The sequence below is a fragment of the Sturnira hondurensis genome, unplaced genomic scaffold, assembly GCF_014824575.4.
Source record: "Sturnira hondurensis isolate 20B ecotype Veracruz unplaced genomic scaffold, ASM1482457v3 Scaffold0009719, whole genome shotgun sequence".
Lineage (NCBI taxonomy): Eukaryota > Metazoa > Chordata > Mammalia > Chiroptera > Phyllostomidae > Sturnira > Sturnira hondurensis.
In genome coordinates this window covers 18260808-18278220 of record NW_028082350.1, presented here as the reverse complement: position 1 = coordinate 18278220, position 17413 = coordinate 18260808, and the positions used below count along the sequence as shown (strand labels likewise).

Genomic DNA, 17413 nt, shown 5'->3' with positions numbered 1-17413 from the left:
GGAGGTATGCCCGTGAGCTGGCACACAGAGGGACCAGCTCTGTGGAGATGAGGGGGACCTTGGGGGGAGCACGACTAGGTCCTGTCCCCTGCGCCAGCACCCCCAGACGATGAGCTCTGTCACAGGGCCCCGGCTCCCCAGGGACAGTGCCGGCCCCCCGTTGACAGCTCTGGAGCAAGCCAGCACAGTGGGCCTATGCTGTCCTAGGCGACGGCAACATCAGGCCTGAGTGTTCCGGCCTGTCAGGTCCCCACGCATAAGACAGAAACAATCACCAGGTATATGTGGAGGTTTCGCAATATTGTGATTTGTCTAGGAAAGCCTTACAATCCTGAAACAAGGCTTCAGTTTCAGAGGCTACCGTATCCACCTACATGCCGATTAATTATAGATTTCCTCGGGGGAAAGCTCTAAGTGACTAGAGAAAATTGAATAGGCCCCACATCTTTGGAGAATACTTTTCTTCAACTATGAAACTCCACAAACATTTAGACTTATCAGCAAGACGGATTGGGCGGGGGGAGAAACAACCCCTGAACCAGACATAAACTGCGGATGAGCACGGGGCAGTAATACAGTCGGGATTGCAGTCCGGGACCACAGCGGTTAATGTTAAGGGAGTAATAAATTCACTTTTCTAAGATCTTGTACAAATCTCTATTGGTCGTTTTGTCAAATGTTATCTTTACAGAGTGGTCTTTTAAAATTCTAATTTTTCTAATTTATTACTGGGTTCATCCCTTATGTTTTTCACAACCGGTAATGTTTTACGCTTGTCCATGGCTTATTCTCTTCGTAAGTTATTTTCATTGGTTCTACGTCTAAAGAAATTAGTGCCCTTACCCCCTAATTCTCTGTATATGTTTATTTCAGCTCAAAAGTGCTTTAGCCACACCCTTTTACTTTTCTTCTAGGGGAGACGAGGTTACCAATTCAAAGGCCTTTCTCTCCAGGGGCGCCACACGCGTCTCATCCAGGGTGTGGTACAGAGTCTCATTTGCATGGCAAGTCTCTCCCTGGGTTAGCACGAGGCTCAGGAGAAAGAACGAACACAGTCCTCTGCCAGAGGACTCCTCGGACACCCGGCTCCGGGCCCTCTTGCCTCCTTTCCTGATTTCTCCTGCGTGCTGGGACTTTAACCTTTTCCTCACACTTGAAACACCTGACCCTTTCTGGCCGTTCTGATTCACTGGCCCTTTCTTTGAGTTGAGCTCTGGGGACCCACGCACCAACGCGACTCCTTAGCCCCACAGATCCCACTGCCTCTGTGGCTATAGCTTGCTGCGCACTCTTACACTGACACTCCCTGAACTGTCATTAACTCAGCACCCCTCCCATGCACTCTCCGAAAATATAGGACACGCCCTGAGGGCTGGAGGGCATTTGGCTTATATAGCCAGAAGCCCCCACTCCTGGTCCCTGACTGGTCTGTCCTCAGGCAAATGAAGACTCCACATCCTCACATTTTGATCCGCCCAGAAGGCACGAACCTGAGCCATCAAAATAGAGCGACTCTTCCCTGGCTGGTGTAGCTCAGTGGATTGAGCGCCGGCCTGCGAACCACACTATCATAGTTCGATCCCCAGTCAGGGCACATGCCTGGGTTGCAGGCCAGTTCCCAGCAGGGGACTCAGGAGAGGCGACCATACATTGATGTTTCTCTCCTTCTCTCCTTCCCTTCCCCCTCTAAAGATAAATAAATAAATAAAATCTTTAAAAAAAAATAGAGTGACTCCGATTGGTCAGAGGTGACGCTCCAATGGACTCTCATTGGCTGAAATAGGACCCCAGGGGCGCCTCTAGAGGCCGGAACAGTGTGGACTTCTCTCCGAAGCTCAGTTTGCCGGGCGGTCCCTGAGCAGAAATGGTTGGTAGGCTGTTTTTCTGAAATCGGAACCACTAGGAGCTCATCTTAGGAGATGTCTGCTTTCTCCTAGTTGACATCCAACAGTGATCACACTCCACCGACACCAACACCCTGTCCCATCCCCTGCCAGGCTGATGCCCTTGCCCTGTCCCCCATAGCAGTGGGGACACAGAAAGGAGAGACCCCTGCCCAGTGACCTCGGTCTCTCCCCCAGGGCCGTCCCCTTCTCCACTCCCCTGCCCCAACCGCGTGCCCCCGGCGGAAAGGAAACTGCGCCCAGTGCGGTCTCCACCAGGCCCTCCCTCCTGCAGCGGTTTCACTTCCTCTCCTCCGCCCCTCAGGCAGGCGTGTCTCGAGAAGGAACAGGCCTTGCTCCGTGCTCCAAGCCCTCGCCATGGCCGACACGTACGCGGTGGTGCAGAAGCGCAAGGCTCCTCCTAGCACCCGGACGGAGGCCGCCGTGCCCAGCCCGGAGGGGGGACCAGTCTACAGCCAGGTGATGACGCGCGCCCGCCGGCCGCAAACACCGGCGGAGGACGCGCAGGGGGCGCTGCTGGGCCGCGGTGAGTCGGCGGCCGGGACGGGTGCGGAGGGTCGGCTCCACTTCTTTCTCGGGACCCTCTTGCTGGGCCTCCGTCCCCAAGCCAGCCTGGCCCCCGACTGGCTGCGACCAGCGCGCAGGTCATGACCGGAACTGTCCTACCGGAAGTGTCCCTGTCCAAACCGCAGTCCCCAGGCTGGGGACCTTTCTCAGGGCAGCCACCTCATCTGGGCTGAGCTCTGGGACCCGCCCCGCCTCTTCCTCCTCCCCCAAACCCCCTACTCCCTGCCGCAACTGACGCAGGGGGCTGGTTTCCTGTCTGCAGTTCCCGCTGACCCCAGCCCCACTGGGCCTGGCGCCTACGAGGATGTGGCCAATGGAGCTCAGACGGGTGGTCTGGGTAAGTCAGACGAAGCCCAAGTGGCTGGGACTCTGCAGCGTTGACCGGATTCCGGAGCGCTGTGGGTGCGGCTGCAGGGAAGCAGGGGAGCCTGAGGGCTTGGGGGTGGTCTTACCCAAGTTGCCTGCCTCTCAGCTTCTCCCTGAGACCTCTGTGCTCCTCCTTCCCCAGGCTTCAACGTGCGCATCGGGAGGCCCAAAGGGCCCCGGGACCCTCCTGCGGAGTGGACTCAGGCGTGAGGGCTGCCCTGCTGCTCCACGTGGGTGCCTGGACCACTGAAGGCTGTGCTTTACTGGGGAACGGGAACACTAGGCCTAAATCAAAATAAAATTTCTCAGGGTGGGAAATGTGGGGACTTTGTCCCTGTGACTATAGACTTCGAGGCTTGAGACCAGGGGAGGTAACCAGATGATGGCTGGCCGAGCTACCCTTGGCAGTTAAAGGATGAACAATAGGAATGGGTTCGACCCCAAGGCGCCTCCCAGTTGTGAAGGGGAGGATGCACAGATGGGCCCCTGCAGACTGTCCCTGTCACCACGTAATAAAGAGGAGTTCATGTCGGTATTGGAACCTCCCTCCCTCACTCAGCCAATGCCATAGAGAGACAGACTCCCTCACCATTCCCACAGGTCCAAACCTGGCATGACAAAACCATGTAGGCCGATATCAGATAGAAGGTGACAAGATCCTCGGATGGACGGACAGACAGATGGACACCTGACCTGGATAGGTGGATAGCCATACCCCTAGACAGCCAGCCCAGGTGGATGGAGCTCCAGCCAGAGAGAGAGACCAGCAAACAGCCTGACAGGCCAGCCCCAGCAAGAGAGACCAGCAAAATGTTAGCCCTCCCCTCTCCCAGGTAGATAGCCGGCCAGATGGATCCCCAGCTGGACAAACTCCCAGACAGATACAGATGTCTGCAGCTGAGCAGACACAAGCCAGCCAGACTCACTGCTAGGTGGGCTGTCTCCCAGCTTGCTGTGTGGACCCTCCCCCAAAGAGACACTCCAGTCAGCCAGCCAACTCCCAGCTGGGCAGATGGGTGGACCTCCAGACAGGTGGACAGGCCCGAACAAGTCTCCAACCTCACGGAACCCACATTTTGCAGAGAAGTTGACGTACCTCCTGTGGGAAAGACAGCCAGGGAGACCCCAGGCCGTCAGTGGCCCAGACAGGTGGACAGGCCTTCAGGTGACCATCAGGAGCCAGGCAGAATCCCTCCTCTCCAGACCATTTCCCAGCTGGGTGCGTGGTGCGGGTCAGCAGGTCCTTCAGACAGACCCCTGCTGGGCAGAGGGACCTCTTGCCCCTTAGACAGGATTCCACCGGGTGGACGAACCATGAGTCGGACAGATGGGTGGCCAGTTCAGCAGACTACCCTCAGCAGAGACAAATGAACTTCAAGCCAATTGGCCAGCTGCATCCAGGGTTGTGGGAGGGACCACAACCGTTTGGGACACCCCTGGAAAACTGATGAAAACCCTATTGAGATCCTCTCCTGAGACCACCCCTAAAATCCCCACCTTTGGAAGACAAATTAAAGCCCTTAAGATCTCAATAAGCTCCCCTTAAGGAGCCTGCATGCTCCTGTTCTCTCCCCCCACCTCTGTGCCCCTCCCCCTCCCCTCCCCTCAGGGGTGCATCTTTGCCTTTCTCCTAAACTGCAAGGGTCCTTCTTTTGTTTCTGTGACTTGTTGCCTGAGTCCATGCTGCCCAGCTGGCTCACTTCTACCTCTGTGACTTTCTAAATAAATTTTTTGTGGCAGAGCTCTTGGCTCTAAGATTCTTTCTTCTTGGAACAGTGGGCCCCAGAAGATGTGCCCGAACCTCAGCTCTGGGGTGCAGGTGACCTGACTCGGATGCAGGGTCTTGCAGGCGTAATTCAGTTAAACACTTTGAGATCACGCTGAGTTTCGGATGGGCCTCAAGTCCAATGACTTACGTCATCATAAGAGAAAGGAGCCCTGGCTGGTGTGGCTCAGGGAATTGAGTGCTGGCCTGCGAACCAAAAATTCACAGGTTCGATTCCCAGTCAGGGCACAGGCCTGGGGTGTGGGTTCAGCCTCCATTTGGGGTGTGTATGGGAGGCAGCCGTTGGACGCTTCTCTCTTGCATCCGTGTATCTCGTACATCAGTGTTTCTCTTCCCCCCTTTCTCCCTCCCTTTCCCTGCTCTCTCAAAATAAGTCAATAAAATCTTTAAAAAATAACAACAAAAAGAAACCTTCAAGGGCATGAGGGAGTTTGCCCTGATGGAAAAGAAGAATGGGCTGCTCCCCAGACGCGGGCTGGGGAACGGTTTGAAAGGAGTCCAAGGTGGGGAGGTGACGTCTTGGTACTTACAGGTGGGGACTCTGGCGCCTGCGCAGTGGAACTACATGCCGCTTCCTGCATCGCATATCTCATCAGCCTGTTAAACGTCCAAGGCTGCGTTTTTTGGCATTGAAACGCAGCGGGGTCCCCGAAAGGGCGTCCGTCCTGTTCTGTCCTGTTCTCGCACATGCGTGAGCAAAGGGAACACAGGTCGCAGACCCTGCGCCAGCCGCGCCTTCAGCCCAGCTGCTAATCGCGCTGGGGAGAAGGGACGGCGGCTGGGCTCCCGCCTCGGCCCGCCGGCCTGTCTCACCGGCAGAGTCTCCGACCGAAGGCGGCCGTGCCTGGCACCAGGGTCCTGACTTTTAATGCCCCGAGCAGAGCTGTTTGGCGCAGAGGTGAAGCTTTGTTTCAGTTTCTCCATTCCGTGCCGCTTTCACTCACCCCAGGCCCACAGACCTCATCACCTTCAGAAACGCCACGCGCGGTGCGAAGAGGCTGCGGGCGGCCAGGCAGCGGGTGGCCGTGCTCAGAAGGGAAAGAGGGCAGGGGATTTCCACTCAGCCTTTGATCGTCAGGAGCTCCTCCGATGTGACCGTGCCCAGGAGGCCGCTGACAGCCCCGCATCTTCTTCTAACTGGGCCTGGCCAGCCACCGGTCCTATCTTATTTGTTTAAATTATCATGGAGAGTAGGGTCCATTTTAAAAAATCTTTGGGTTCCCCCCCACCACCATGAATTTAGCAGAATTTTGAGTCAGGCATTATTTGTAGAATTTAATAAGTTATTATTATTGTAAAAGATTGTACATTTATTTTTAGAGAAAGGGAAGCAGAGAGGGAGAGAAACCTCCACGTGTGGTTGCTTCTCGCGCGCCCCCTACTGGGGGATGTGGCCGGCACGTGCCCAGACTGGGAATCCAACCAGCGACACTTTGGTTCTCAGGCCCACGCTCAATCCACCGAGCCACACCAGCCAGGGCATAAATTATTATTTTTTTAAAAAAATGTGTAACATGCCCCAAAGCCTAAACTGAAGCCTTTTATAACTGCAGAACCCACTCAAAATGTTCCCATCCCCCTCAGAGAGGCGCAGCTGCCTTTCAGAGAGGGCGGGTCAAAACCTCAAGCCACAGCTTTGCCAGGGTGCAGGTGGCAGAGGAGAGAACTTTGACCTCCAGCTACACCAGGAACCAAAGGCGCCTCCACCTGCACCCTTTAGTTCCCAGGTCGGCCCTCAATCCACTGAGCCACACCAGCCAGGGCAAATTGCTGGGTTGTACACCTGAAACTAATATTGTATGTCAACTATAAATGAAAAATAAAAATTAGTTAAAAACCGAAGAATCTACCAGCCTAAATTCTGAAATGTGAAATTTCCAGGTGAGTTTCCAAGGAGAGAACTTTGGGGGTTCAGAACAAGTCACCCCAAGGTGTCCCTCTGTGGTAAGCAGATCGTTTTGAGCTAAAGGGAACTTCAGCTGCAGGTTCAGGAGAAACTTCTGCCCTTCCCGCCCCCCAACGACCTGGAGAACTTGAATTAGGAGCCCTGCCCACCACACCAGATGAGGAGAGAGAACTTACCGCTCGTGGCCTGTCTAGCAGGCAGAACACACTTCTCTCCACTGAACTCCTGCTCTGCCGACCCTGCGGTGGGCCTTTGTGGCCCCCAAGGCACACGGCCGGCCCCACGCCCCATGCAGACTGCCTTATATGCCTCCACCCGCTTTTCTGTCTCTGCACTTCTCCTGAGGGTGGGCTTGTTGGCTCTGCTGGGCTCGTAGGCTTCCCACCCACATGTGTCTTAAGTTTGGTTACTTTTCCCTCGCTAACCTCGCCCACAAGTAGACCAGCCAGAAGAACTTGGAGGGGGGAGAAGTTTGCTCCTCCCCCCCATCATATACCCCCAAGCCGTCCTCTTCTTCGATTTCACTCAGTGGATTCTTTTTTGTTTTTTAGTATATGAGTTTGTCTTTTATTTATTTTTATTTTTTATTTAATTCTTGTTCAAGTACAGTTTTCTGTCTTATATACCCAGCCCTGCTCCCCCCAGTGCTCCCCACCTCCCTCCCATTTCCACCCCCACCTTATTGTCCATGTGTCCTTTGTCATTCAGTGGATTCTAAGTATGATAATCCACTTAGTCTTTTTTAAAAAGTATTTTTTTTATTTATTTTCAGAGAGAGGGGAACGGAGGGAGAAAGGGAGAGAAACATCAGTGTGTGGTTGCCTCCCCAGCACCCCCTACTGGTGACCTTTTGGTTCATAGGCCGGTGCTCAGTCCGCCGAGCCGCACCAGCCAGAGCCCATTTATTCTTTTGCGCACACAAACAGCACTTTGCTCTGCGCCAGGGCACCCTGGCGCTGGGCTCAGGGCTGGCAGCAAAGGCTTGGAAAGAGCATCCCATCTTCGGGAGCACCCAGCCACGCAGAACGTAGGCAGAGAGTCACAGGTTTGACTGTGCACCAGTCTCCTGGGCTGATGAGGAAAAAAAAAATCCCACTGTGGCTCTCAGCTCTGCCGGGGTTTCCGAGCGAAAGGCCTGCAGTGTGAGAACCCAGTGAGCAGCCGCACACGGACCGACCTGCTTTAACGTCGCTCTCAGACAATCCCTTCGCACCTAATTGGATGCAGGACGTTTCCACCAGCCTTTGTTTGATGTGCTAAGGACCCAGAGGAGGGGCGGGCGACCTCCAGTCCGGAGGCAGCGTGTCCCTGTTCCCACACGCCTCAGGGCAGCTCCAAATGAGCTGGAGGTCTGACCGCCGAGTTGGCTCCAGTCTTATCTGCTCACCAGTGATAACGAGAGACGGAGGCCCCTCCCTGGGCTGGGCCTCCGGCCGCCCGCCCGCGGGGCCTCTGTAACCAAGCCAACCGGGCCTCTTCCGCAGTGAAACGCAAAGCTCTTCACGAGGCCTTTAAGTCAACANCCTTTGTTTGATGTGCTAAGGACCCAGAGGAGGGGCGGGAGACCTCCAGTCCGGAGGCAGCGTGTCCCTGTTCCCACACGCCTCAGGGCAGCTCCAAATGAGCTGCAGGTCTGACCGCCGAGTTGGCTCCAGTCTTATCTGCTCACCAGTGATAACGAGAGACGGAGGCCCCTCCCTGGGCTGGGCCTCCGGCCGCCCGCCCGCGGGGCCTCTGTAACCAAGCCAACCGGGCCTCTTCCGCAGTGAAACGCAAAGCTCTTCACGAGGCCTTTAAGTCAACAGGAGCGAGTGACAGGCTGCTGAAAAAGAGGCCGCAGCGACTTTGTCACCCCCAGCTGCCAGCCCTCTCCCTCCGGAGAGCTGACTTCAGGTCTTAAGCAAACAGCCGGAGGGGGGACATTCCGGGGCTGTCTCTGGCCTCCCGTTCCCTCCCTATTTCGGTCGTTCGCCGTGACAAAGTGCCTGTTTTCAAAACCTTATTTGACAGGGGAAATATCACGATGTCTCACATTTGCTTTAAAAAAAGTACGGGGGGAGAAATAACTGAGATTGGCACTGGCTAATATCTCACTGTGGAACCCAGGCAGGTTTATGGGAGGCTTGAGCTACCTTTTCGTAAATCTGAAAACGTCCACAATGTGCGTTCAGTTCAAAGTAAGGGAAAGTTACATCTTAGATACTACTTTAGATTTTCAAATGTCATTAGCAAGGGTTGGATTCCGTAGCATCCTGTAAACCAAGAGCTTTCACACTTCTTGTTCCGAGAAGGCACTCCTTGAGCTGGGACTCCGTTTCATTTTAGGGGGCGAGCCATTAGGTCGTAGGCGTGGTGAGCCAAGTCTCAGTGACTTAAAGTCCTAAAACGTACTCACTTTTACGTAAAACTGAACTGTGGGATTAACAGGTAGTGATCCCTCGGTTTCAAAGGGTGTTGCCCGTGACTCCAGTTACAGATGTTTCATGAAGGCGCGAGGTGTCACGCTCTGCCTGTCCTGCCCGCTGGGTTCCTCTGGTCCCACCCTGTCCTCCGAAGCTCATGGAATGGCAATGGGGGCCTCCCCGCAACCAGGCTTGCCAATGCGCTGTTGGTGCGTTTCATAACCTGTCTAATGAGCCTCACATTTAAAGGTTTAAACATTTACTCACTGTACTGAGCACCAGCCTGCAAACTGAAGGGTCGCAGGTTCAATTCCCAGTCAAGCGCTTGCCTAGGTTGTGGGCCAGTGTTTCTCTCCCTCTCTCCTTCCCTTGCTCTCTCTCTAAAAATAAATAAATAAAAATCTTTAAAAAATGAAATAAAAAAATAAAAATAAAAAATGAAATCAGGAACCAAGACGATATTATCCTGGGAGGAAGCACACTGTTTTTAGGAAGCAGTTTTCTGTTAAAATCACAGGACCGTTTGCGTCCACATTGCAAGGGGTTCTCTCTGGTGCCGGTGAAAGGGCTCTGGTCGCTGTTTGGCAACAAGAAAAATCGAGACTCAAAGTCTCAGAAGAGGCTCCCAGACCACACCTCCTCCTTGGGCTCCGAGAGGCTCATCCCAGATGGGGGTGGGGTGGGGTGGCCGTCCCCTTGGAGCCTCTCATGCCACCTGTGCGCATCCTGTCCTGGGAAGATCCAACAGCTCCAGGCCGTAGCTGCCTCACCTGTTCCATGAGGGTTGCTAGCAGTGCTTCCCCAAGGCGGCGCTCTGTGACCCGAGTGACGTGTGCAGTGCGCTGACCACCGCGCTGGGCACAGAGAGAAGGCTGCATCCGAGGGAATGCTGGCACTTGGACAGCAGGGCTCAAAGTGTCCCACCCACTCCAGGCTCTGGGACCACCGTCTGCTGGGCACGTCCCACACAGCACCACCGTGTCCCCTCCCATCTCCCGGGATACGCAGCTACAATGCAAAATGTCCATGTTCCTATGAAAACTTATTTGTTTGTGTTGGGGTTTTAATAGTTTCCCACACCCCGCCCCCCCCCAGTGAGGGAAAGAGGTGTTGCCTTGGTTACCAGTGGTTTGCGTCAGGGCTGGCCACTCCTGCTGCTCTGGCTGCCGGCCGCACTGTCCCTGTGGCCGGGCACAGAATCAGCCGTGTCCCCACCCCCGGCCCCCAGCTGAGTCTCACTTAGGGGACAGTCCCAACGGGCTGTTGCCAAAGGGCTCCCTCAGCAGAACTCAGAGATCTCGCTCAGGTTGTTTCCTGTGGAGCAGGCGCAGGTGGGGAATACCTGTGTCCTCTGTTCTTACCCACCCGGTCTCCTCAAGCAGTGGCTCCAGTACAAACACCGTCAGACTCCACTTCCTGGTAAAGTGACCTTCATTGCATCCGACGAGAGGCTTGGACTCTGCCACCCGCTGGGTGGGGGGAAGATGGCTCGCAGCGCCCCGGTTAGGTAAGCACAGGAATCATCGGATCTGAGAGCCTGGAGGGAGGTTTAAAAGTCTCCAGAATGACGGGCGAGGTCGCTCCCTCCCAATGTGGCACGGTGTGCCTTCTTGGTCTAGAAATCTTCTAAGTGATGACAACACAATGTGCACCTGCGTTTTTGTGCACATTGCACTCGGGATTATTACACCCACGCAATCATTTCCCCTCAAAACTTTGGGCAAAAAAGTGCACATTATGCATGGCAGAATGTGGTAAAGTCTGTAAGTTACAAAATGATTGCACATTACCCCTTAAACATCATATATACCTTTATATTACATGTGATTGTGTTAGTTTACAAATATGTAAAGATCTGCTTACGCTTTTTTTATATTTTAAACTTCAATGCTTTTCTTTCAATATTCCAGGCTTCTGTTTACCATCAGTCTGGTGTTACAGATCACTCCTTTGGGAAACAGTAAGACATCCTTTATTTACTGTATTTTAATTTTTATTGCACAGTTGTTTCTCAATCATTATCAGTCTCATATCTCCAATTTTTTAAAAAGATTTTATTTTTATTGATTTATTTTTAGAGAGAGGGGAAGGGAGGGAGAAAGAGAGGGAGAGAAGCATCACTGTGTGGTTGCCTCTTGCACACCCCCTCCTGGGGACCTGGCCCACAACCCAGGCCTGCACCCTCTGACTGGGAATTTGGCTGGAATCCAGCCAAAACCCTTTGGTTCGCAGACTGGTACTCCGTTCACTGAACCACACCAGCCAGGGCTCGTCTTTGCAATGCTTTTAAAAGGTTGTCAGAGAGAGAATCATGAGGGCATCAGACAAGAAATCAACAACGCCGCAGTTCAGAGGCTCCAGCAGAAGGCACTCAACTGGACGTGGGACGACCTCAGGGACGTGAACGGGAGCACGCAGGACGTGCCTCCCCAGGCCAGGGCTTCCCGAGAGCGTGAGTCCCACACCGCCTTAAGGCCTTGGCGGTCATCTCAGCTGCCGGAGTCCGAAGTCAGGGGCTGCAAAACCCGGGATGTATTAAGGCTAAGACGAGAAACCCAACAGAGAAACCCAACAGAGCACTCTATCATCTTCAAGTGATGATACGTTATAAAGTAAAAATATTTCCTAGTGAGGTGTTCTTTGGCTCTGAAGTTTTACGCTTTCACTGGTAAAGCGTTGCATTTGCTCTTAATGGGTATTTTTCTCATGTCCAGAGAGCTGATTGAAATGCACTGAAAACAAATATCCCAACCTAAGATAATAGCGGCCTCTCTCGGGCTCCAGACCCCACGTCTCCAGGGGGTCCCTCTGGCGGAGGGGAGCGTGGGGGGAAGGGTGGCGTCATTGCATCGGTGGGTGGCCCTCTCCCGGGAGGCCTGTCTTCAATCACTGTCACTGTGTCACAGCCTGAATTTAACATGTGAAAGAAAGGAAGAAAGAAAACCCTACTTGCTGGGGGCAGGGTTTCGAGTCCCGTCCTCCGACTTGTCCCTGACCCGCCCTCACCCCAGGTAGCTTGTTTTTAATCCTCTAACGAACAAGCTGGGTTTACCTGAGCAAACACTCTCAGCAAGGGGCTAATTTTATTGCCTCCCGGGCGACCTCGTCCTGCCCCCTTCCGGCGGATCTAACGCAGAGGGCTGCGTCCGCGCGCCGAGCTGACGCCCCCGCGACCCTCCTAGGTGCGCCCCCGCCGCCGCGCTGCTGCATGAACGGCGGCACCTGCGTGCTGGGCAGCTTCTGCGTGTGCTCCGCCCACTTCACCGGCCGCTACTGCGAGCACGACCAGAGGCGCAGGTGGGCGCTGAGCCGGGCGGACCGCTGGACCGGGGCGGGCGCGCGGGGGCGGGCGCGCGCGGGGCGGGGCGGGCGCGCGGCACTAACGCAGTGTCTCGGCCTCTTAGCGAGTGCGGCGCCCTGGTGCACGGATCCTGGACGTTGCGCGGCTGCCGGCTGTGCAGGTGCGTCTTCGGCGCCCTGCACTGCCTCCCCCGCCAGACGCCGGGCCGCTGCGGTAAGGGGACCTGCGTCCTGTGCTCGCGGTCCACGCATGCATGCAGTTTCTCCTTCATACACTCGGATCCTCATAGATCCACGTGTGCCAGGCGGCACAGAAATGAACAAACTGGGTTGAGCCATCCCTCAGGGAAGTCACATCTGTTGTGAGTCACATAGTGTATTATCATTTTTAAGCTCACAATGCAGTGTTATTATCTACCATGCTGGCCACGCTGTACGTTACATCCCACGAATTATAACTGGAAGCTTGTGCACTGACCACCTTCACCCTTTTCAACACCCCTCCCCTCGCACTCACCCCGCCCCGCCCCCAGCTGTGGCAACCACAGGTCTGTTTCTGTATGTGAGTTCGGTTCCTTTCTTCATTTAAGATTCTACATATAAGTGACATCATGTGGCATTTGTCTTTCTCCGTCCGACTTATTTCATTTAGCATAATGTCCTCACAGTCCATCCATATTGTTAATAATGGCAAGACTTCCCTTTTTATAACTGAATAATTATATATATCTCCACATTTTCTTATTCTATTCATCCATTGATGGACACTTGGCTGCTTACGTATCTTGGCTATTTGTAAGTAGTTCTGCAATGAACATAGGGATGCGTATGTCTTTTTCTTTCTTTAAAAGGTTGTATTTTATAATAAAGAGATTTTATTAATTTATTTTTAGAAAAAGGGGAAGAGAAGGAGAGAAACACCAATGTGTGGTGGCCTCTCACACGCCCCCTACTGGGAACTGGCCCGCAACCCAGGCATGTGCCCTGACTGGGAATCGAACCAGAGACCCTTTGGTTCCCAGGCTGGTGCTCAATCCACTGAGCCACACCAGACAGGGCCAATTTTTTTTTTTTGTCCTCATCTGAGGACATGTCCACTGATTTTTGAGAGGGGTAGAGAAGCACCGGTGAGAGAGAGAAACACCCCAGTCCTGGGCCCTGACCGGGAATCAAACCTGCAGCCTTTCGGTTTACAGAAAGACACTCCAACCAACCAAATCACACTGGCTAGGGCTCACATTCAAGTTTTAGAAACACATTCCTGGCACAAACCTATCAACCAGCCAACCAACCAACCAACAAGCAGACCAACATCTGTGGTCCAGAGCCAAACCGGGGGGCGGGGGGCTGTGGGCCACTGAGGAGGCTGCCCACACAGGTTCTGGCCCCAGCTGGCACCGACATGGTGGTGGGCTGCCCGAGAGAGGGCAGACCCTCTGTCAAGCCCTCCTGGCATGCTCTCCCTCGATGGGTGCTGTTCCAGTGGGTGGGCTTCTCCAGGAAGCCACTTGAGACCCGTGTCTGTTCCCTTAATGACGACGTCCTCAGCCCCACAAGCATTTCTGACCCCGGAAAATGGACAGAAAAGCTAAACACTCCTTGAGCTGCGCCCGAGGCCATGCTGGGGCTCTCTCTCTTGTCCAGCCCGCCAGGCAGAGCCCAAGCAGCAGGCAGAGCTGAAAGGGGCCTTTGTCAGAGTAGCCGTGAACGTCCCATTCACCCCGAGAGCGGGTCTGCCAGGCAGGGTCTTACCCGCTCACTTTGGGGTTTCACTTTCAGACCTGAGAGACTGGCTCAGCTCACACTCACCCAGGTGCAGCGCCCGGGGCCTGCTGGTGTTGCTCAGCCTGCTGCCCTGCCTCCTGCTGCCACGTGTGGGCTGAGAAGGGGAGCCCGCCGAAGGGCCTGTGAGGACCCAGCACCACCCCCCTGGAGCTGCTGAGTGTGTCCTGTGTGTCCTCTTTAGTTTCCTGTGTTGTGAGTAATGTATTTGTTTTGTTCCGATTCATGTGAACTGAGGCGACACGCCAATGTTTGTGTCAATAAACATTTTCAGCAGAGAGTCTGCTTCCCTGAGCTGTGTGTTGGGACACATGACTTGGCCACACGTGAGCAAGCGCTGAAGACCCGGCCACTTCTACCCCACGCATCTGTGCTGATGTGGGGCAGACTGGGTGGGTGCCCCCGGCACCCCCTCTTCCAGCCCCCCCAGCCCCCATGTGCAGATGCTCCAGAGATGTGCGGGCTGCTGGAGTGGGCAGGCAGCCCATCCCAACTTCATTTAGGTTCATGACTTTGCTTAGATGGACCAGTAAACCCACCTGGAACACCCTGGGTTGTACAAGGTTTGTGTAACCGCATCCTCTGATTTGCTAGGAATTTAACAGAAGGGACTTCGTTGGTTAAACTTCCTTTCAAACCTGTGCCCTGCCTGAGTTGAACTCGTGGCTGTTGGCGGGCGAGGAGCCTGGGATGACCCGCAGAATTGGGGGCACCTCCGACAGAAACCACTCGGGCTGCACAGGCGGCCTGGCGGACTTCACACCCACCTCTGGACCTCCTCACAAACCGCTCTCGTTATACCCTGATTACAACCCCGAAATCTGCCGCAGCCCAGGGGTGAGGATTTGCCGCCAGGTTCGAACCTCGGAGGTACAGGCCTGGTTTCCAACCGTGCACGCGAAGCAGCGTCCCTCCCGCGGCGAGGAGGCTGACCTGGGGTCTGTGCACAGCATTCCCGAGTAAAAACCAGTCTGATCCTTTGAGCAGGGACAGCGTCTTTGAGGGAAGAGATGCCCTCGAAGGGGCTGACACCTTCCATGCAGATCAAATGAGGTAGGTGTAGTGAAGGGCTGACATGGAAAATGATTATTCAAATTTTGAGACAAATTTGAACTTTTTGGGCAGCGGTGATTTTTGACAGCCAAGTCTTTACATAGCTCCAAGTGCACGCTGAGCAGTGCCATACATTCAGCACAATTGTCACAGAAACGAACCACCCATGGACTTTGTGGGTGCACCCTAAGAACTTGGTGAATGTGCTTTCGCTCTATAGAGTGTTCACACAATGCCTGTCTTCCACACTTCCATGCCCAGGTGAGGTGTGCGGGGGACGGGCGGAAGGGAGGCACGTGGGCTTATTGTCACCTGCTGCACCGAGGAACCCGAGAACCAGGCACCGCCCACCTTCGAGAGGCTACAGTCTTGGTCAAAAGGAAAGTCGAGACTCATTGATTATTCATGTGAATATCCAGGCTGTAAATCGCTCATTCACATTTTCCATAGAAAATTAGGAACCAGGATTATGGGTCCTCCTAACAGAATAATTCCTTGATTATAAGAAAAAAAACAAATAACTGTGTTATCTCTCTGTACCTGTCTGTCTGTCTGTCTGTCTACTCTGCCCATCCATTCACCTACATAACAAACTGAGAAAACTGTACCCGCCGGCCCGGAAAGGAACAACACTCACTCTCACCCCCAAACTGTGAGAGGAATCTGCCACCTTCTTCTGTGGGGCGTGAAGAATTGGAGGATAAAAGGCACTTTCCTTGTTAACGGCCCCCCCAGGGGTCCAGAGAGACCCTTGAAAACTAGAAACTCCTCAGGCGACAGAAGAGGGCCCCTCCCCAAACGTGTCGCTGCTCTTATCTGGGAGGAGGAGATGGAGGCGCCTGGCCAGCCTGGGCCTCCTCCAGGGCCCTGGCTTTGCTCACGCTGACAGGGCCCAGGGCCCCGCCTTTGAAGGGAGCCGTCAGGGGCTCTCTGCCTTCCGCACTGTTCACTCGGTGCCCTCACTGAGGGGACCGACCACTCGGGGACACTGGGCAGGAATGGGGACATCCAGATCTCCCAGCTGGCTCCACGCCTGAGGTCACCCCAGAGCTAAAGCAGATGCCCTGCTACCCCCCCTCCCCCACGCAGCTTTGTCCCCCTTCTGGCCTGGAAGCAGTGGACTCTTCCTGCCGGTGTGGGGGGGGGCGAAGCTGGGGGGGGGTGCGGCATTCAGGAGCCACCTCTAGGCAATGCTCGGGCCCTGCTGCCTGCAGAAGCCAGTCCGCACCTAGGCCTCCAGGCCACACAGGCAGCACTGCCTTCGGCCTGAATTCGGCTTTGAGTCGTTGATGTTCCAGGAGGTCCTCTCGCTTTACCTGCTACTGGGGAAGGGACGCGATGCCACTGGCAGGAGCCTTGGTGCTGGACCAGCCAGTCCTGGGCCAGCTGTGCCTCCTGCCTCCGTCGTGAGGGCCGGTACAGGGGCAGTGGGCTCTGGGGACCGGAGGGTGGGGGTGGGGACAAGGCGACGTGTGCAGAGGACGGGCTTCAGAACTCTCGAAAGGGTGGCCAGGGCCCTTCAAAACTACTTCAGGGAGATGGTTGGTCTCTGGGAGGACTCTGCCCCACCGTGATATTGGCCATCTGGGTCCCACAGGTCCTAGGGCCTGCCACCTCCTTCCCAGGGGAGGTGGGGGGGACACTGCTGAGTCAGACATGGAGCAGGGAGCTTATGGAATCATTTTTACTTCGTCAGGCCTCCAAAGGACAGGAGGGCTCAGACACGGCTCAGAGACAGACGGACTTCAGAACACGGGATGCATGGGGGAGGGCGGGGTGCTCTGGGGGTCACTCAGGGCACCCCGAGGAGGGACAGCAGCAGCAGCGAGAGGGCCTGCGACAGCAGCCGGGCCCTGTGGACCCTGGACCCCGGGATGGCACCCGTGGAGGAGGGGCCGNACTGTTCACTCGGCGCCCTCACTGAGGGGACCGACCACTCGGGGACACTGGGCAGGAATGGGGACATCCAGATCTCCCAGCCGGCTCCACGCCTGAGGTCACCCCAGAGCTAAAGCAGATGCCCTGCTACCCCCCCCCCCCCACGCAGCTTTGTCCCCCTTCTGGCCTGGAAGCAGTGGACTCTTCCTGCCGGTGTGGGGGGGGCGAAGCTGGGGGGGGTGCGGCATTCAGGAGCCACCTCTAGGCAATGCTCGGGCCCTGCTGCCTGCAGAAGCCAGTCCGCACCTAGGCCTCCAGGCCACACAGGCAGCACTGCCTTCGGCCTGAATTCGGCTTTGAGTCGTTGATGTTCCAGGAGCTCCTCTCGCTTTACCTGCTACTGGGGAAGGGACGCGATGCCACTGGCTGGAGCCTTGGTGCTGGACCAGCCAGTCCTGGGCCAGCTGTG

General features: G+C 55.2%; 2 protein-coding genes across 2 annotated transcripts; both read left to right on the top strand.

The window, feature by feature from the left end:
* The first annotated feature begins 1790 nt into the window (after positions 1 to 1790).
* On the top strand, positions 1791 to 4578 carry PTPN18 (protein tyrosine phosphatase non-receptor type 18). The gene is made up of 3 exons (XM_037057702.1): positions 1791 to 2430; positions 2734 to 2808; positions 2980 to 4578. The coding sequence occupies exons 1-3, from the start codon at positions 2262 to 2264 to the stop codon at positions 3045 to 3047; spliced, it is 312 nt and encodes a 103-aa protein (XP_036913597.1). The 5' UTR covers positions 1791 to 2261; the 3' UTR covers positions 3048 to 4578.
* A 466-nt stretch (positions 4579 to 5044) lies between these two features.
* Positions 5045 to 14286, top strand: LOC118994703 (cryptic protein-like). The gene is made up of 7 exons (XM_037057362.1): positions 5045 to 5126; positions 10165 to 10438; positions 10842 to 10891; positions 11225 to 11383; positions 12114 to 12228; positions 12336 to 12445; positions 14011 to 14286. The coding sequence occupies exons 1-7, from the start codon at positions 5045 to 5047 to the stop codon at positions 14112 to 14114; spliced, it is 894 nt and encodes a 297-aa protein (XP_036913257.1). The 3' UTR covers positions 14115 to 14286.
* The last annotated feature ends 3127 nt before the right edge of the window (positions 14287 to 17413 follow it).

Excerpts from the sequence above, each read along its gene's own strand:
- LOC118994703 (XM_037057362.1), top strand. The coding sequence starts at position 5,045 with ATGAGGGAGTTTGCCCTGATGGAAAAGAAGAATGGGCTGCTCCCCAGA. Across the intron at positions 10,439-10,841 it reads GCTCGCAGCGCCCCGGTTAG|GCTTCTGTTTACCATCAGTC; the intron begins GTAAGCACAGGA and ends TCAATATTCCAG. Across the intron at positions 10,892-11,224 it reads GATCACTCCTTTGGGAAACA|GTTGTCAGAGAGAGAATCAT; the intron begins GTAAGACATCCT and ends TGCTTTTAAAAG.
- PTPN18 (XM_037057702.1), top strand. The coding sequence starts at position 2,262 with ATGGCCGACACGTACGCGGTGGTGCAGAAGCGCAAGGCTCCTCCTAGC. Across the intron at positions 2,431-2,733 it reads GGGGGCGCTGCTGGGCCGCG|TTCCCGCTGACCCCAGCCCC; the intron begins GTGAGTCGGCGG and ends TCCTGTCTGCAG. Across the intron at positions 2,809-2,979 it reads AGCTCAGACGGGTGGTCTGG|GCTTCAACGTGCGCATCGGG; the intron begins GTAAGTCAGACG and ends CTCCTTCCCCAG.